The sequence below is a fragment of the Lepisma saccharinum genome, chromosome 1, assembly GCF_977018435.1.
Source record: "Lepisma saccharinum chromosome 1, izLepSacc3.1, whole genome shotgun sequence".
NCBI classification, from domain to species: domain Eukaryota; kingdom Metazoa; phylum Arthropoda; class Insecta; order Zygentoma; family Lepismatidae; genus Lepisma; species Lepisma saccharinum.
Genome location: NC_139229.1, coordinates 78,571,324 through 78,592,806, shown reverse-complemented (window position 1 = coordinate 78,592,806; position 21,483 = coordinate 78,571,324). Strand labels below are relative to the sequence as shown.

The 21,483-nt window shown below is 36.9% G+C and overlaps 1 protein-coding gene and 1 non-coding gene across 3 annotated transcripts in view; one reads left to right on the top strand and one right to left on the bottom strand.

The window, feature by feature from the left end:
- The window catches only part of cdi (serine/threonine kinase), a 221,834-nt gene extending 216,457 nt beyond the window's left edge, over nt 1-5,377 (bottom strand). For both annotated transcript variants that reach the window (XM_083133323.1, XM_083133327.1), the window contains exon 1: nt 4,569-5,377. In XM_083133323.1, the coding sequence (XP_082989449.1) occupies nt 4,569-4,826 (258 nt within the window). In that variant the 5' untranslated portion in view covers nt 4,827-5,377. The remainder of the gene's footprint in view (nt 1-4,568) is intronic.
- Nucleotides 5,378-19,435: 14,058 nt separating this feature from the next.
- On the top strand, nt 19,436-19,508 carry TRNAT-CGU (transfer RNA threonine (anticodon CGU)). Its single transcript has one exon. It is a non-coding gene; the product is annotated as a tRNA-Thr (tRNA).
- The last annotated feature ends 1,975 nt before the right edge of the window (nt 19,509-21,483 follow it).

The following is a 21,483-nucleotide window of genomic DNA, read 5'->3' as shown; positions in this document are numbered from 1 at the left end:
TCAAGAGAATAAAATAAGGACGAAAACTTTAGACAACTTGACCAAATTCATCATCACCAAAAAATAATTATTTTTGGATAAATGATGATTTTGTACCATAATATGTTAGACATGGATCCAGAACAATATTTTAGATATAAGCAAATGAAATTACACTATAAACCATTTTTTACATCTTGTACAGAACAAAATGCATATAACATGACATTAAGTACACATCTTGAGTTCATGTGATAATCAGAGAACCTAAGGTTGAGCCCGGTATGAAACTTTCTACTTATTTTCTAATTTGCTTCATAATCAAAGATTATTTTAATTACATTATACCCAGAAAGGCTAATCGGAACTGGACCTACAATTTGAATGGGATCCTAATCACTGTGCAACATGTCGCCATGCGAGATCGAAAACAGGACCCCTTCATTATAAACCGAGGCTTCGTTACAGCTAATCCATTGAGGGGGGCACTCATCAATTCTTATCGCTATGATTAATCTTGACCATTAAGTCCACTTTCTGGACTGGACCTACAGTTTAGTGGGATCCGAACCAATGTGCCTCGACTGTGTATCGAACCCAAAACTACTTGACTACAAGGTGACGTCAAGAGGCAGGCATTGTGCACCAGTCTCCGTAATGTGGGAAATAGTCAAATGTGAACCAATCAAACATGAATCCTCACACTGAACCACTAAGCTATCCATTATTAATAGGGTGTCACTTTCACTTCCCTAACAGATAAATATTATAGATGGTTATATTGAATCCATAAGCACAAATACGTTACAATTAATTGCACCAAACTTTGGCCTCTAGAAATTCAGTTCTAACTCAAAGACTTGACACTAAAATTCTCAAGACTAATTCATAAAATTATCTCTTATTCCCATTTGTACAGGCACAGACATTTCTAGGCTGTAACCATCATGCTGAAATTGAGTGGATATAAAAATGTCTATGATTATAATTAGAAGAAAATGTGAGTATATATTCTACATGAAATTAGTACACCTCCAGTGATATTATTCTAGCTTTCGATCAGACAACTCAGACAAAATAATAGTGCATTTGATCCTGTTTATTTTACTTTGTTTCCCTGTCCCTTTTGCAAAGATGAGGATGAGTGATGATATGATGAAAAGTGGTGATGGAACACTCACAAACAACACCAATGCCCAGACTGGGATTTGAACCCGAGAACCCTAGCATCGTCGCACATTATGCTAACCACTCCACCATAGAGGTTGTCAACAGTTCATTGAAGCAAGTGTTGCTATTTAATAGTTCCTAAGCTCAAAGTATGAGATCACAAAAAAATATATTTCATATGGCTGCTTACACACTTTAAAGAAATGAATGGTTTTATGTCTAGAGCTGGTTCCAACCACACACGATGACCAACCATCGCACAGGATTTCAACAGCAAATAGATTAAGTGCCAATAATTGTAATCTCAATGGTCCTTATTTTAAAGATAAAACATAGGTAGTATTGCGCAGAAGCATGTACCATGTGAGGGACTAGCAGTAATTACTGTGATCAATTACCACTCTCATATGACACATTTGTGCGCAATGCCATCTATGGTAACACATTAAATAAGCAATATGAAAATTGCAGCAATCAAGACACATTCCATAATAATGTAAAAATGGATTGTGATTAAAAATACAATTATTTCACATGTTTGGGAATTTGAACTTCATTAAAAAACATTCTTAAGATTAGCAACCGTACACACAAACAAGATTCCAGTAACATCTCGAGTGCAAAAGTTTCACATGTAACAAATGAATTATGTTTAATTGGAAGATAAACCTTCCATAACTTTTCTACTATGAACATGTTTCATGAGTCAATGCATGTTTTGAATGTCACACTGCCCAATGTTTCTGTCATGTATTTCTAGTACTATAGGCCTAGTGCAGAAAGCCAAATGACACTGGTGATGGAACTTGCAATGATCATGCAGCCCAATGAAAAACTTCTTGGTCCTCTATGTGGTATTAAGCCAACTATTGAGTAATGTGCACAAAGCATGAAGAGTGTTGGACAGAAGTTAAGAATTTTATAGTGTCACTTTCTTAAAGGTCTATATGTATTATGGCATTATCATAACTGCACAAAGCACATCATGATTGGTAAGAAGATAAATTGAAGATTTCCCTCAACATAAACTATTTTTCACGTTTTTTTTAGTCCAAAAGGTAGCATAAATTTGGGGATATATATATGTAAATACAGATAAAATAAGTATGTGTGTGCACTAAGTTTTAAATAGATTCTTAATCATGATAACACATTAAATGCCTACTAAACAAGATGAAATACATAAGTGAATTGATAGAACAAATCATTGCTGGTGCCTCACCTCACCTTATATCCAGTGGCGGTGATTGGGTTTCAAAACCAAGCTGCCAAAATTGGAGGGGGGGGAAAAGAATAGTTTATTTTCCTTTCTAGATAAGATTTAGCATAGTACAGGAGCAAAAGTGGCAAAAAGTATACTGATTATACCCCAAGGTTATTGATCCCAAAAAAAGCTAATTAACATTTACTTGTGTCATTGGTCCCAGATTTGAAAGCTGTAAAAAGTGAATTTTATTGTCATGACTGAAACTGGGGATCTGTTTGAAAAGTAGTGGTGCGAACTTTGGTCTCAAAAGCTAAATATTAGACAAACTTTGGTCTAGAAAGCTAGACATTAGAAACTATGTGGTCTGCACAACTCGGTGAAGATCTGATTGGCATGTCCAAGCTTCCGAAGGATTGTCACCATACAGTTTAGTAGCGTAAGATATGAAACTATATATTTTTAAAATTAATTATCAGCTGCACTGTAAATACAAGCAACTTAACACCCTCCACATACAAGTAAAGAAGAAAAATATCATGTCATATAAATTCTCCCTAATTTTAATTTAAACCAAATCCTAAAATGGAGGAAAGAATAAAAAGATGTTTTAAATTTAGTCATTAATAGCGAAAACTAACTGAAGAAATCTAAATAAGGGCTGGTTTCTACAATTTTCTGAATTATCAATAATCGTCTGATGATGGATCTGTTTATGCATTCGCAATAACAATATGTCATTACATCATTAGGCAACATAAAATTCTAAGAACATAATTCAAGCTTGACAATGAGCATTACGAGCTAAATTGCAATATTTATCAAAACTTGTTATGGTGGGTATTGCAAGCTTCCTTGGATTCTACCGGGTGATCCGTTTGAGATGTCAGAAAAGTAAACCTTTATACACAAGAGGTTAATGTACGTATCTCCGAGCAGCTTGTTGTAATATAAGCAGAAAGAATGTAAGTTTCGAATGAGTGGAGATTGCATGGTAACAAAGGTGGTGATCATGTCACTACAGCGCACACAGTATGTCGTATGGATGCAAAAATTTACGAGTATTACAGGCATGCTACTGCCGCCACGTAGCTGAAGTCAGTAAACCTCCACTCATTCGAAACTTGCATCCTTTGTGCTTATATTACAACAAACTGCACATAGATACGTACATTAACGTCTTGTGTATAAAGGATTACTTTTCTGACATCTCAAACGGATCACCCGGTATATTAAACAATACTCCACATTAAAAATATCATTCTTTCCAACGTAAAAATTAAAGGCTAATCAGAGGTTATATTAATACACAGGCTAACAAACTTGTGGATTTGGTAGGAATATTCTATGTACAAATATCCATAATATCCTGGGGGGGGGGGGGTGTACATAAATTGTAAAAGAAGTTGTGTGTACGAGCACACTATTATCTTGTCAGGAATTGTGGTAACTTGAACACAAATATGTGCAGCATACTTAAAGCTGTGTACATTGGAACATCCAATTATCACTGGCACATAATACCTATTTACAGTAAATAGATTAGCATGCAACAATGGACGTGAGAGGCACCGACAAAATTAAGCATTGTGAACATGTATACATTATAAGATTTTAATATTGTAGGATCAACAAGCAACCTATGTGAAAATAATATTGTGGCATCAATGAAAGATCCTAAGGACAAATCTACAGTCGAAAGGTACATACACAAAACTTCATTCCCGCAACTACAAAACACATGAAACTTGGCATTGAACTGTGTCAGAATCATACCTTCTGAAATTCAAAAATCAGATGACTGCACTGAATCTTAGGAGCATTACCAATGCAAATAAAATGACATGACACACCACACACATGTATGTAATAATTGGTGTCCTTTGTTTTAGGTACATTTGCATTTGGATAGCAAAAGCAGAGGATAATACAATCAGCACTTTTACATTAGTTCTCGAAAGTATTACATATGTTTGGAATAATATTTGTAACTTAAATGTTACTCTGAACAGTGAGTGACCATCAGTGTTGAAAATGAGGGAGGGATGGCATCTCCCCAGCTAGCAAGAATTTTGAAAATTTTAAAAAGCATCCCCCTATATGTCTGTCACCATGTTAAACCACAGGAGCATCCCCCAAGGCTAGATCAAACATCATGCTAGCTAACATGTTCCACTTCAAGCATTGGTAACCGTTATAAAAAGTATTAACTTACCTTAAAAACTTCAGAGAAAAACCCAGAGCCAATCTTCTCACAGGTAAAATCATCCAGTCTATTCAAAGCTGCCACTGCATGTCGGAGTGCCTGACATGATGATCCTGTCATCCTGGAGTGTTTTGCGACAGGTTCCACGATTGGTTGAGGTGCTGAACTAATAAGTTCTCCACCACAACTATTTGTACGGACAGCTTTTGGTGTCTTGTCTCCATTGCACTGCTCACAGTATCCACTATCATTCCCAGAGGTAAACATTGTATCTGTTTAGGTTATGAACTGACACATCTCTGATTTTAATACCTGCGTATAAACAGAACCAGTACTTGCTGTCCACATTGCACTTAAAATATTTTTTCCATTAACGATTGGATCTGTACGACAATATATTTATTTTCTGACAGTTATGCCCCTGCTATCTTGAAAGTTTTTGCTAATATCAGAAAGTTAGCATCACACAAAAAGCAAATATCTAAAACTATTTAACTGAGCTCCAAAAACACCCGACACATACAAATATCGGAGGAAAACTCACGAAAAACCCGCTCCATTAAGTTAACTTCAATGTATTTCAACTGCCAAAGCATGCACAGGTCACTGCTGCAAAACTGCACGTACAGTTTCGGTTGTCAAACTAATCGCACAAAACAATCAAATTCTCACACAACAGATGTTTTTTTGCACAAAACGTTTGTCACAAACTTGGCACGATAGAAAATGTCCCTAATTCTTTCACGCACAAGTGTAGTTGCAGTCAAATATCCAACTGCATACCGGAGAGACAACAAACATCCTTACTCACCGAACGCCATATTACAACTGCAACGACATCTATCCGCAACGCAGCGACACACTTCCATCAAGTCACGTGACCGCATCTACCTCTTCCAAGTTCCCAACTGCGAGCGCCGGGGAGAAACCAGACAGTCGAGGTGAATGGGGCGGTAGAATGCTTTCCAGAAATGCCCGAAATATTAGCGAAATGTAGATAGTGTAATTCAACTAGTTATTGCATAGTATTCTTCCGATATTGTAAATGCGCTTGTTGCTTAAAAACAGAAACCTCAAATGGACGGAATGTTTCCAATCGGTATTTTTCTTGAATTATTATCTTTGTACTTTTCTTTATCATTACCATGTTTGTTTTTTTTAAATAATAGAAATACTATAAAAGTTGCAACAAACAAACAGATTAAGGGAAGTGGAAGGCGATCACCCCTTAACTTCTCAAAGTAATAATAAATCTTCAATTAAGGCAAGAATAAATAGCGCTGCGAATTCAACTTCTTGCTTGGGAAAAGGGGTGCGGTTAAGCGACAGAAAAAAAATATGGATATGGGGAGGTGGAAACCTTTTCTAGGTGGAGCTGTCGCATTTAATTAAGCCTTCAATACGACACAAAAGTACATATACAGTGATGGACAAAAGTAATCATACAGTGGAGCTGAAAGGAAGAAAGGACGAATTGCAGCAGCTAGGAAAACAATAAGGAAGCCAAAACTGTTAATGCTTGACCATGTATGCACCAAATGATATTTTGACAACAACAATAAATATCAGATGCTGCTTGTAGAAAAATAAAATACAATACATTCTCAATACCCGCTTCTTTGGCTGGACAAAAGTATTCATACACCAACATAAAAGTTCACTTTGAAGACAAGAAAGGAACAAATACCATGTCGTCAGAATTTAGTATGCATTCCTCTGTTATGGAGAACAGCTGTCAGTTTCTTTTGCATATAATGAACAAGAGGCGTGGTTATTTCAGATGTAATATTGTGCCACTCATGCAAAATGACCTCTTTCAGTCTATTCTTGCTTGTTATGTCATTTTTTCGGAGTCTGGTTTCCAAATGGCTCCAAAGATGTTCAATGGGGTTAAGGTCTGGGGACTGAGTGAAGTTTTGAGTGTGTGGGGAGTATTATATAACAACCAAAGGCGGACAATCTCAGCTGTATGTTTAGGGTCGTTGTCCTGCTGGAAGTAAAAATCATTCCCAAGACCCAAATGATTGATACTCTGCTGCAAATTATTCTTCAGAATATCCAAATAGACAAATCTATCCATAGTTCCCTCAATAAAGACGAGTTCTCCAACACCTGAGGCTGACATACAGCCCCAGACCATAACGCCACCACCTCCATGTTTAACTGTAGCCAAGAGATTTCGAGGCTCAAGCTCAGTATTGGGCTTTCTCCACACCAAAATTTTACCATCACTATGGATAATATTAAATTTACTCTCGTCCGTAAACAACACTTTAACCCAGAAGTCCAAACTTTTACTCACATACTCCTTTGCAAATGTTAATCTGGCCTTCTTGTTCTTCTTACTGATGTATGGCTTCCTTCTAGGTACCCTAGCTCTGTACCCTGCTCGGTTGAAAAGCCTTCTAATACTTCTTGAGGACACTTGTTTTCCCAGGTGTTCGTGAACATGTGCCGGCACTGCTGACGATGTTAATTTTGGGTTTTTCTTGATCATTCTCAACAGTCCTTGTTTCTCTCTCGAAGTAAGTTTCTGAGGACGCCCAACCCTTTCCCTATTTATCAGCACTTTTGTGTCATTATATCGTTTGATGACACTTTGCACAGTCGCATGACTTCTCCCAACTATGTCTGCGATATCAGAATATGATTTCTTATTGTGGTATAATGATATCATAATTTTCCTCTCTTCGATCGTGGTTTCCTTCCCTTTGCGGCCCATTTGTCTTCCTGCAGCACGCCAACACCAAACCAACCATTTCCTTACACAGGTGCAACTGCAGTAAACAAATATCTGGCACTGAATGATGGAAACGGTTGTTTCACGAACTTTTTTGGGGGTTTATAACCTGGCGTATGAATACTTATGACCATCCAGAAAGCAGTTTATCTAAGGATTACCCACATTTCTCATGACAATTTCAATTGTATGCACACAATTGCTTTGCGTTTCTATTCTTGCCATTCCAATGGAGCATATGTGCTATAGACTTGACTTGCCTTTACGGTATTTTTTGTATAATAACATGTTTCATTCAGACAATGCCTTTGTATGAATACTTATGTCCATGACTGTATAAAGCAAAAGGGAATTTATTTACAGGTCCGTAGCGAGGTGTAGACAGGACTGAAGCTTAGGCTTAGGGCGCCATTGAAATATATTTTTTTAAAATTAGAAACAAAAGAGTCAAGATATGCGACGGAGAAATTTACACTTCACAGAGGTATATTCTGGAAACGTACAGCTGGAATTTTCTATTCCCAAAGTAAGTAGTAGTAATAGTACGTTTTTAAAGATGTTCTTCAAACACTAAGACATAACTGAAATATTCTTAAATATGGTAAACTTTTATTTTAACATCAGAAATGCACAATACGAATCATTAAATATATCCCATTATTTTGAATGATCTTTTATTTGTTTCCTCATTTCAAAATTTGTAGGATGTAAACAAGGGTGCCACCGCAGGAAAGGGGGGGGGGGGTGCAAAGGGCACTTGAGATATCTGGGAACACTTCATATAATTTGAATAGTGAAATTGAAGACTAAAATTGGTAAACGCTGTAAGTGCCACAATAATTCAAACACCGTTTTCCACGTTAAACTGTGATATGTGCCATGCTTTATAATGTGGTAAACGTGAAATGTGGCTGGTAGCCCTCTAAGTAATTCAAAGGGCGTGTAAAGAGGTCACTAGTGTGCACGTTCTTACGGGCTGATGTGCGGAACGATGCGATTTCCCAACATTTTCGCTTTTGGCACTTACAACGTTTACCACATTTAGTCCTGAATTGTGTCATGAAAGACAGACAGTACATTAAATGGTCTCTGATATTTGAGTTTTTGTTTTAGGTGTCCACTTTATGCACAGATAGGCTAATCGGTACTGGACCTACAGTTTTGTGGGATCAGAAACACTATATGCCTACACGGGTAGCTTACTAAAATCTTTTCTTCGAGCAGACCTCATCTCCAGGAAGGTATCAACTCGGGCAAGCCCGGCGCCTACCGACCTGTTGGGTGAGATGAGTCGAAGCAAGAGCTTAAAAAACCTTTTCCTGCTCACCCAAAAATAGGCAATACAGTAAACTCCGAGTAATACGTAAGTAATGCGTTCCGTGAACCTTTACGTAAGTCGAATTTGTAAATTGCTTAAGTGTAACTTCGTAAGAAACTGCAATATTTATTATTATTATTATTATTATTATATGTATGTACTTATATTACTTACACAGTATTATTATAAAAATGAAACATCATGCAGCAGTATTTACTCAGATATAAACTATAAAAGTTTGAAAAATATATAAAAGAATATGAAAACTGTGACAGCTACGTACAGTTATTACGTAACTGCGAGTTTACGTAAGTCGCGTATTACGTATGTCGGGGGTTTCTGTAGTTAGTCTGGAAAGTTCAATGAACTAACCGGTCTTCAACTACGGACTGGTGATGCCAACACGGGTTATCGAACCGAGACCCTTTTATTACAATGTCAAGGCGTTTCCACCACGTCATCGGGCCTGATATGCACATGGTGAAAAGTACAAAACAACAAACAATTGTTCATCAACAAATTGATATATGTTTATGGAAAGGAAGCAAATATAATCCAGTTTCTATTCAAATAGTGAACCTAAGTCTGAACTTGACAACGCCACGGTATTTTCAATTTCAACTTTATGAGTTGTAAAACAACAAGAATAATAATATAAGCTAAACATGATTTATATGACTGAAGGGCAAAATATGAAATCTTTCTCATCCACCCGCCCCCCACCCCGCCCAGTGTTCGAAATGGAAATTCCTAGCTGAAAGGGAGGGATACTTTGCCTAGTTTGGGGAAAGGTATGGGGATGCTTGCATGGATCAACATGGAGAAAATGCAGTGGTGCAAATTATACTAATATGCATGGGCGTCCGGAAGGGGGGCAAGGGAGGTCGTGCCCCCCCTGGAAAATTAAAGAATTATGTATTGCACACATATAATTTCATTTTAGCCACAGTAATATGTGTTAATTATTGCATGAACATCATATTCAAATTTAAGCAATATTTTTCTTAGCGATATTCTAAATAGATGGAAGAACTACTTTAATGACCTTTTAAATGTCCATGTAGGAGATAAATCAGAAGTAAATGAAGTACACACAGCAGAACCTTTAGTTCCAGAACCTAACTTGACTGAAGTTAAAGATGCTATTAAAAGGCTAAAGAATAACAAAGCACCTGGCATTGATTTAATACCAGCTGAGTTAATTAAATATGGTGGAAATTCGTTAATATGTCAAATTCATAAATTAATTTGTTTAATGTGGAATAAAGAAGAAATCCCTCAACAGTGGAAATAATCCATAATTGTTCCTGTGTTTAAAAAAGGTGATAAAATGAACTGCAATAATTACCGTGGAATTTCTCTACTCTCAACAACATACAAAATATTGTCTAACATTCTATTAACAAGACTAGCACCATATGCTAATGAAATTATAGGTGATTATCAATGTGGATTTAAACGTAACAGATCAACTACAGATCAAATTTTTCACATTAGACAGACACTTGAAAAAATGTGGGAATATAATCAAAATGTCCATCAGCTATTCATTGATTTCAAAAACGCATATGATTCGGTCAAAAGAGATAAATTATATAATATATTAGTCGAGTTTGGAATACCTAAGAAGCTTGTTAGTATGATAAAAATATGCACCAGTGAAACAGAAAGTAAAATTCGTGTGAGTATTAATATGTCTGACAAACTTACAATTCATGATGGATTAAAACAAGGAAATGCATTATCTCCATTGCTCTTTAATTTTGCCTTAGAATATGCTGTTAGGAAGGTAAAAGAAACTAAAGAAGGACTAAAATTAAATGGTCTGACTCAGTTGTTAGCATATGCAGATGATGTAGACTTACTGGGGGATGATGTGAATACAATTAAGAATAATGCTAAAATATTTTTCCAAACTGCGAAAGAGATAGGTTTGGAAGTTAACAAAGAGAAAACTAAATATATGCTTACAGGCCGAAACCAACTGTTAGGTAATAATCAAAATCTAATTTATGATAACAACTCGTTTCAACCAGTTTCCAAATTCAAATACTTAGGAGTAATATTAACAAATGAAAAATATATTAAAGAGGAAATAATAAGTAGGCTTAATTCAGGATATGCATGTTACTTCTCTCTTCATAAACTTTTGTCTTCTCGTTTAATATCTAAGAAACTAAAAGTTAAAATATACAAAACAGTAATTTTGCCTGTAGTATTATATGGATGTGAAACTTGGTCCCTTACATTGAAAGAGGAACATAAATTGAGAGTATTTGAAAATAAGATTCTTAGGAAAATCTTTGGACCTAAAAGGGATGAGGAGACAGGTGAGTGGAGAAAGTTACATAATTTAGAACTACATAATTTGTATTCATGTCCAGATATTATTAGAATAATTAAATCAAGAAGACTTAGGTGGGCAGGCCATGTGGCACGAATGGGAGAGGAAAGAGGAGTTTACAGGATTCTTGTTGGGAAACCTGATGGTAAGAGACCTGTAGGAAGGCCAAGACGAAGATGGAGGAACAACGTTGAGATGGACCTAAGGGAAATCGGTAGGGATGGAAAAGAGTATATAGATCTTGCTCAAGATAGGGACAGATGGAATGCCTGTGTTGCTGCAGCCATGAACCTTCGGGTTTAAGAAGGCTAGAGAGTTAGTTTGGTTAGTTAGTTAATTAGGGAACAACACTTTTGTTGGAGAAAGTGTGCCTTGTTTGGTCCCTCCCTGGAAAAAATTCTGCGGACGTCCATGCTAATATGGAGATGCCTTTGCAAATAATCTTAGAGAGGGATCCTTTATGATAATTTTCTTAAGGTGGGGTAAGGAGTGACCTTCCACGTAGTACAGCAAATTGTCAACCTCACTTCCACCTACTTAGTACACCCTGGACTACATTTTGCAGACGAACGAGGCTCTGGCGACTGGCACTATGGCCAGTATAATTTTGTGTGTGTTGTCCTGTTTCTTGTCCTTATGTGTGCTGAGTGCCCCTTTACAGCCTCAGCTTTTATTGGAAGTCAGAATGTTTTAATATTTTAGTTACACGACATGCAATTATGCTATTTTAGTTCTGGTAAGGGGCTGGACCACGTATAATGTGACGGGCGCAAAATAGCCTAAGTGCTGACGCACCCAAAGTTTTAAATTCAAATTGAAAATCTTAACTGGGGGGAAATCATCACTCCACGTGGGACAAATGTGCATATATTGTTAGAAGATGAAGAGTATCACGGATCAAAAGACGGATTTAAAATAAACTTTACGAAAAATCTTCCTAGGATGAATAACCTTTGACTATTACTACATTTCATTTTTAGTTTCGTTTCGAAACAAAATTTTCAGTTGCGATATTTACCTATTGAACAACGATACTTTCTACATTTTGCGTAACAAGATACTCAAGTGTAATATTTATGTGCAATTTTACAGTACAAATTTGTTTTGTAGAAAACGGCCACTCTTCCTTCTCTTCTCCGCTTTCACGAAAACAATTGGATAGCAACTTCCTCCATTCCGGAAATTAATGCAGCACAAATCGAAAGCATTAAAATATGCATTGTGGATACTTGTTAAACAAAAGGAAGTTTGATACGAGTACAGTTTCGATGCATAAACTAGGGAACATTCAAGCTTGTTGCCATTTTGTTTGAACTTCTTTACAATCACAAAATCATATTAAAGTTATACAATATATATATATATATATATATAATAGGCTATGTTTCGGGGAGGTCCGAACCAAGTGTCTAAGGAATAATAATAACAATAATAATAATAATAATAAAATAATTATATTAAATCAAATTAATACTAATTACAAAATTACAATACCTAAATTAATATTATATTATTATTACACGAATAGGTAAAAAGACTGTATAACAATAGACATATAACAGCTCATATTCATTACGTAGCTTACCTGTAGTTAAGATCGGATTAATTTACATAAAAACAAGTTCCCTGGCAATGAAATTAATGTCAAATACATGAATAATTGAATATTTATCGAATAACAAAAATGATGTTACATGTAGTTGGAGAAAAGTAAGTTTCTGATTAATATTTTATGCATATTTAGTAGTAGTGTACATAAATCTTCTTTGTGATGTCATTCAAAGTCGTATGATCCCAATATAATCCTTGCCTTCTAAAAAGTTCAAAGGAAATTAATAACCATCGATTATGCAAGAAATGCTAATATTTTCATTACTTAATTTTAGTACTTCGTAAGTCTTTGGGGGGAGGGGTCCGCACCCCTGGAACCCCTAAATACGTCATTCCTGTCCTTCAAAGCCGTATGATCCCAACCCAATATAATCCTTGTCTTCCAATAAGTTCAGAGGAAATTATACAACAAATGCTATACGAGTATATTTTCATTATATTTAATTTTCGTTCTTAATAGCTAAGTAATTCTGGTGGGGAGGGGGGTCAGAACCCCCTAAATGCGTCCTTCCTGTTCTTCAAAGCCGTATGATTCTAATATAATCCTTGTCTTCCAATAACTTCAGAGGAAATTATACAACAAAGGCTAAAATAATATATTTTTCATTATTTAATTTTAGTACGTGAAAAATCTTTCGGGGGGGTCCGGACCCCCTGGACCCCCCTATATACGTCCTTGATATAGGTGCAGTTATATAGTGACAATCATTACCCAATTGTAAACTGTTACAGTTATAAGTGTCATGTCGGAAAACACATCCTAAGAGGCTGATATCCCCACCATGTGGTTTTTGACTCCTATGTACGTTACCTCTACGATTTTATGATCCAATGTAATAACATCAGGAACACCCTACGGAACATTGCAATTTAATTTCATTTCTTTATAAAAATATTTACAGTTGAAAAAATGAAAAACAAGAGGTGGTGGGTCTGGCAGCCTTCCGCCCTTTATCCCCTGGTGAGTTAGGATTAAAAATGAAGGTCCACCAGTATCCCTCATCAGCAGCACCCGCCCCCTCCACCTAAATGTTAAATTCACGCACTGAGCAAAGGGATTGTATGCGATCAAAAAAGAAAGAAAAAATATGATTTTCTTTTCGCTTTAGCGTCTCCATACGAAAGCTACATCTCAACTTCGGCACAACAGAAGATCTTATTGTGTAAGGCAACATTTATTTTCTCACAACAATATCGCAGAGCCTTAGCTATCTCGTTCACACTTTTGTTCCTGTTTCCGTTTGGTATTCTATCCCAGGGAGAAAGAGAGGAGGTGAGAGAAACAGAAAGAGAAAACGTTTCGGCATGAACTACAATGAGCTTTCATGACAAACGAATTCTTTTTTTCTCCCCTTCTGGCAAGTCCTCGAGAACAATCTGAAGGGAATTTTTCTTTGACCTTTTCGAACAGTCTCTCTCTCCGCAGACATGTTCCCACAATTCTCCTTCTCTTCTAGATGAATCCTCTCACTTTTCTATCCTCCGAAAATGCATAATACAGTTCTTATCTTGATTTAGGGAAAGCACCTTGGAACGTTCAGGTGTCTCACTCGTAATGAAATGAAAGTTGCTTGAAGGTCGCTCTTATCCGCTATCTCTCTCTCCTGGTGAAAGATTGGAGAATGAGAAAATAATTTGGAGGTCACTTTCCAACATCCAGCCTTATAGTGCTGAAACAAATGAAGGTTTCGTCCCCTTAATCCACTCTTAGAAAACCCAAATCATCCTATTCTACAAAATCATGGAGAAAACATTATCCTCAATCTGCAGCGCCGACTTGTCAAAATTATTGGGAGGGGGGCTCTGATCACTGAAATAAATTAATATGACTCACTCCCTCCCGTTTTTAAAAATAAAAATTACGTCTTCGTATAGCAGTTTATAAGCAGCTATTATATTCCTCATGCAAATGAAATGTAACATGAAAAACGTTTAGAAAATGTTTCAAAGTCTATTTATGGCTTTTGTGTCTGCTCATTTGTTTTTTAGATAACAATTAACATTTTTATTGAAAAGTATGTATTTACATTAAGAGTCCAACCTAACAGTTTTAATGCTGGCCTCGGTAGCCGAGCGTGTTGGGTGGTCGACTCAACTCACTTTGATCCGGAGGTCTCGGGTTCGAGTACCGGCGAGGGCATGGGTGTGTTTTAATGTCCGCAACAGACCTGTAAAGAAAGGACATGTGACAGGTACAAATAACCTTAGTGTTGACGAACCCTTAAAATAACGAATAGTTACAATATTTAACTGTTTTATTGAATATCTTACATCAATGCTAACACAAATCGCAGGAAAATAGTTTTACTTTCTTGTTCTTGCTACAATATTTTACTTCCGCAATATGACCTAATCATACCGTCAGGCAAGAATATGATAGTAAGGTGACCAGATTTAAAAACAAGAAAACGGGACATTTTTCATATTTTCCTGAAGGAAAACGGGACAAAATGGGACTACAACAACTCATTTTAATATATAAACTGTTTCGTCATAAATACTTATGTTAAAAATCTAAATAAATAAATACTGTATAAATAACATAATATGGTGATATGCACTCACTCCAATTAAGCAGTCCTTTAGAATTAGAAGTTATTCATGAATGGATCAACTTCAGTAATTACAAGTTTACACACGTTCATTGTAATAGTATAGAAGGTGTATAAGTTCAATAATTATATGCCGATAGGTCACTGTCCCGTTTTACATTAATAAAAAATCGGGACGAAGAACAACAATTGGGACAGTTCCTGCTAAAACGGGACATCTGGCCACCTTAGGATAGATAGAACTATTTCGAATACAGCAGAAAGAAAATATTAGCTTAGTCTTGTGCATTTACAGAATGTGTGACTAAAAGGTCGCCAAAATCCTTGTTTGGATCACGTAGTAACAATATGAATATCAAAACGTATTTTTATTTTAAGAAGTGTGGCGCCGACACTGTAAGAAACTAACAGTAAATAAGTTAGTTATTAGAAGGTTATTTAGTGGAAATGTTGCTGGACAGAATGATTAACAGCGAAGATAGACATGAAAGTAAAAAAAAATATAAAAGAATGAATGGAAATTTTTTAAAATATAATAAATACTTCTTGACAATTTTACTGGTAATAAGTTAATGGCAAAATATGATAATATTGAAAGAAATGTAAATGATCTTTGCAAACGAACAATAACATTAATTTTAGAGGGCGCCAGTACTTCTACGAGACACCACGACGTTTACTTTTCTCAGTTTTTCTTCGTTCGTTCAGCGCTCTCTTTAATTGTTGCTATTATTAATTATTTAAAAATAAATAAATTATAACCAATAAAATTTTCTCGGATATAAATATCTGCTTGATATAGGCCTACAATACTTAGCATTAACCATAATATGCTCTATATACAATATACATATTTATATTTATATATTAAATTGAGGCTTGCGTTTTTTAAAAACCTACTTATGACTGCTTTGACCAATCTTGAGATAATGTTTATTTGATTATGCAATTAGTACAAAATGTTTACCAAACCAATGGGAAGGATTTGGACCCGTTAAACCCATGGGTGTAACTTAGAACCTTAGTTTGGCAGGCGGAATCGAACTTGCAGCTTAACTTGTGTGTGTGTGTGTGTGTGTGCGCGCTGGGGGGGAGTCAGAATCAAAAAGTTTTCTATCCCATAAAAAAAACAATTTTTTTAGCTACTTTGCTATAAATAACTGTTAAATTTACGAAATCATGAAAAAACATATTCATTATTTTGCTTCTTAGGTCCTAGGAAGTTAACAAAAGTACCATTAAATTGTAAATTTTACTAAATCTGTAAGGTTTTGGGAGGGCAAGCACCCCGCGTATCCCCGCAAGGTTACACCTATTAAATCGTGATGTCGTTGCTTCAATTTTCGCTAACTTTCAGGCTTTCGCAGCATGTTTGTCTTCACTTTCCTGCGCTGCGGAGAAAGATAAAAAGCCTCTTTGAGAAAACCTCAGGAACACAGCAATCCACAGCTCGCAGGAAAGAAGAAACGAACTTTTGATGGGAGCGGAAGTGCTCATTTCAGGGAGCCTCCTCTTTTTAGCAGCCAGCCATTACACGCACAGTTGCCAGGTCTGCACCCACTCGCACGTACCTTCTTACTATTCATGATTTGCCCGGCAAGAGGAAGTTGGAGAAAATCCGAGTCAATAAAAGGCTCCTTCTCGTACCAGACGCTGCAATCCTTCCATGCCAGTACTTCGCTGGAGATGTCCCAGTTGTAATTTACTTCCCACTCCCCCTCCCCCCAAACTCTACGCTCAAAGAATGGATCGTTGTAATATATCACTGTCACAATCACAATCCTATCTATTGCAGAAAGCCTGGACATGTCTTTTATTTTCTTAATGTACTTTTCGTTGACAAATTACTGCAACGAATGTTAAATCGTGAGTTTCTTCTTTAGGTTACAATAGAAGTAATGTTCTCCTGGGTAAGACAAACCTCTCTGATGTAGAGTGGGATGCATAAGTATTACCAGGCAAAATCGATCTCCATGTGTCAACCTCCGTGGCAGAGTGGTTTGCACAGCGCGCTATGACGCCGAAAGTAATGGGTTCGAATGCCTGGGCCTGGGTGTTCTTTGTGAGTGTCACTTTATCAATTCATGGTATTATCACTCATCCTCATCGTAGCGACGTAACGATTAACTAGAAGTGCCAGAAAAGGTAAGCAAAATGCAAAAAACAATTGCTGCATAATGTGATATTTACAGAAGGGAATGGGGTTGTCAGGAAATGAGGTAGAAAGAAAAAGAAATTTGAAAGTAAAGTCGAATTTTTTACATTTTTTTACATTAAACAAAGAAGAAACAGGTTTACAGTAGCACGAAGACAACAACTGATGTGTACCTAGGTATAATGGGTGTCCCAACGGGCATCGCGGTTGCACTGGTTCCTGGTCTTCAGGAACCAATGGGCCTCCCCAAGCACATATGCACCTCTTAGAACACATGGCATGCTTCGCACCAAGTGTATCCTGAGGAATACGGTATACCTGTATGGAGGCCTCGGCGAACTATCGGAGGGTCTGTGTGGGTTAGGACGATTGACGATCGCTCTCTTCAGGAGCAGTTTTGGTGTAGTTGATGTTGACGAATACGTTGGCCATGGTTGCGATGGATTCTGTGCTCCTGCAGAAACGGGTGATGATAAAGCACGGTGGTGCCACACAATGTTTTCACTAGTACTATAATGTAAACGAAATCAATAAACAATCTATTGCCATGTTTATTCTCACTGTTTTACGTAATGATTATATGGATGCGAAACCTGGTCCCTTACATTGAAAGAGGAACATGAATTGTGAGTATTTGAAAATAAGATCCTAAGGAAAATATTTGGGCCTAAAAGGGATGAGGAGGCATGTGAGTGGAGAAGGTTACATAATTTAGAAGTACATAATTTGTATTCATGTCCAGATGTTATTAGAATGATTAAATCAAGAAGACTTAGGTGGGCAGGCCATGTGGCATGAATGGGAGAGGAAAGAAGAGTTTACCTTTACAGGATTGTTGTTGGGAAACCTGATGGTAAGGGACCAGTAGGAAGATCAAGACGAAAATGGAGGGATAATGTTGAGTTGGACCTAAAGGAAATTGGTAGGGATGGAAAAGAGTATATAGATCTTGCTCAGGATAGGGACAGATGGAAGGCCTGTGTTGCTGCAGCCATGAACCTTCGGGTTTAAGAAGGCTAGAGAGTTAGTTAGTTAGTTTTACGTAATGATGAAAGCTTCAAGAATTGAATAAAAAAGTCAACCAAGATGCTGGCAACATCTGAACAACCATACAAAAAAATATTCCTTAAAAATCCGTAGGCGACAAGAGAAAAATTCAGTAGAACATTAAAATAATCGCGCACAAGTTGCAGAGCAATAATTGCATCCCACTGTACTCATTGTAGCCTGTACTCATTCACCTATTGTGCCTCAAATGTTCTAAAAAAAAACAACAAAAAAACAACAACTTTAAGTAGCTTATCCATGTCACTTTTCTGTCTATCTACAGAGATGAGCACAAAGCAATATCTAAACCTTTCACAGAACTCGCACCTACACCTTGCCTCGGGAATCTGTGGAGCAATGCCGCACATAACGGTAGAGAAGGGAAGAAAGCGAGTGGGCGGAGGAAAGCAGTTGGCGCCGGTACAAACAGCTGTTAGCTATAGTCGCGATTCCCCCTCCATGCATTCACTTTCCCTCTCGCTCGTTCATGCGCAGATACTTGTTTTCGTTCGCTTGCTCCAGAGATTCCCTTGACAGGGTGTAGAAAACTGCCATCTATTAAATTGAGAGGAAATAAATAACCCTTGATTATACAACAAGCATAATAATACTTGCTCAATAAGTATATTTTCATTATTTAATTCTTAGCACTTGGTATCTTTCGGAGGGGTCCGGACCACCTGGGCCCCCTAAATACGTCCTTACATGGAAAACACGGTACATGTGGCAACCCTGGAATTATATACAAAAATCACAGAGACAAATATTAGATAGGTAAGAAGCCTATTTCTTCTCCCTGTTTTGTCGGGATGAATATGTCTCAGCAGAGTAAGATATGTCAAGCAGTTCATCCAGAATGCATTTGGTAATATTCAATGTAATATGTTGAAAATTTCAGTGGGGTTGGGGGGAAGTTAGTTGAGGTATTATGTATAAAATATCATCCTAACGGCTAAAGAATTGTGACCAAAGCGGGATGCAGTCTTCAGAAGGGAGAATCACATTTACAAATACCACCCTACGAATATTTGAAGGAAAATTATCATATTTTTCTATCATCAATTTTAACAATGTTAATTCGACTTAATGATAGTTACAAGTGCAGGTGTGCCTCCTTAGCTCAGTGGTTAGAGCACTGGTCTCGTAAACCAGGGGTCGTGAGTTCGAATCTCACAGGAGACAAAGCCAACTTTTACGTTCCTGTCATATAGACTCAATTTGTTGGTGTATTCATACAAATTGAAGTTTAGCACGAAACTTGTTTTGAACATATAGTCCTGGAGAGTACTATGCAAGTTTCAATGTCTCGAGCTGGTATTATTCATCCAATTTTCCTGAAAAATTCTATGGAGCTGGATTAGTTGATTTAAAATATACATGAAATATTTTGCAATCTATTGGATAGTTTATTGACTTACGTAAAGTTTCTGGCATAGCACTAGGGACTATTTTGTATTATTCATTTAAGAACTAAAGATAGAATGTCCCCTATTCCACAGATGCCCAGTTAATACAATGGAATACATAAGTTATACCAAGCAAATTGTCCTTCACCACATTTATTATCTTAGTTTACACAATGAGAGCTACAACAATTTTTTTAAAAAAACACGAAACAAGCTGCTGACAACCCTTGCAATAGCATGCATAGAAATCTATACTTAAAAAAACATGTAGAATGTACGAGAAAAAGCAATAAAAAAAGTCATGGACAATTTGGCGAGCAACATTTGTGCACCCTATTATACAATAATCTACCAAACCCAACAGACATTGCCGGACCCTGTGGCCGAGTGGTTAGCACATCGCGCTCCGACACCAAGGTCCCAGGTTCGAATCCCGCTCGGGCTTGGTTGTTTGGAATGTCCATTCATCAATTTCATCATTTCATCACTCATCCCTATCTTCGCAAATTAGCCAAGAGGCACAAAACGCGAAGTAAAATACACTAAATCAATCAATCAACCAATAGACATTGTTGAAAATCAGGCATGTTTTAGAAGGCCGATGTGTAAAAATGTATCGCATGTATGTTATCTTCAGTTGTTAATTCCAACGTAAAGAAGCTAATGTTGAATTTTGTTAAATAAATCTGCGAATGAAATAGTGCCAACTTCAAATATATTTTGAGGGGAGGGGAAATGACGTAAACTATATTATATAATTTTATATTTTATTTATATTTATTTATTTGAAAAATCCTGAATACAGAGAAAATCCATTTTCTATCAGGATATTAACAGAGAGAAAAAATAAATTTACAAACGAGAAGCACGCGCGCGCAGACACAGACACACACATATAAATATAAAATAAAAATTAAAACAATAAGAACTCGGGTATAACAAATATTAATTACTCTTCAGCTGCTTGATGCACGCCGTTCTGAAAGCCTATTTGGATAGATGAAAGCCTGGAGGATCATTTAATGAATTGTACATGGTTTGTAGCGTCTACAGAAGCGATTCATGTTCTAGGGACAGCCTTGGAGATTTAATGGAAAATACTTTGTGGTATTTGCTGTTGGTACGTGGCAGTGGTGGCGATTGGGTTCCAAAACTGGTGGGGGGAGGACAGTTTACTTCCCTTGGTAGATAAGGTTTAGTATAGTTCGGGGGGTAATGCCCCCCTCCCAAGCTCCTCCTAATCGCCGCCACTGGTACATGGGATTCGGATGTGAAGACGTGGGAAGAGTTCGAAAGTTGTCTATTCATGATTCTGAAAAGATATGTCAGATCTGACACTTGACGGAGAAGAGGAAGATTGTACATACAGTCTCGGACACTGCCGGCTTGTAACGATTCCATTGAAAGTCAATGTATTCATTACAAGCCGGAAGTGTTTGTGACTGTACATACGATCTGCTTGTTTGTTTGAGTGGTGTTTAAGACCACTTTATGAACAGATAGATCAATTGGGACTGGACCTACAGTTTAAAGTGGAAATGAGAAATTTTGGGAGGCAGAAGGTGCCTTGCTCCCCTCTTCACCTAATGTCGGCGCCTGTGTACGGAAGTAAAGCAGTAAATGCAAATAATCCAAGTTTAAGATGCACTAAAATCTGTGTAACTCAGGATGTGCAACCACAAAGTAGAGCGCGTTTTGCGAAAGGATAAACGAGAAAGAAAAACAGTCGTAAAAACAATAAAATGAAGGCA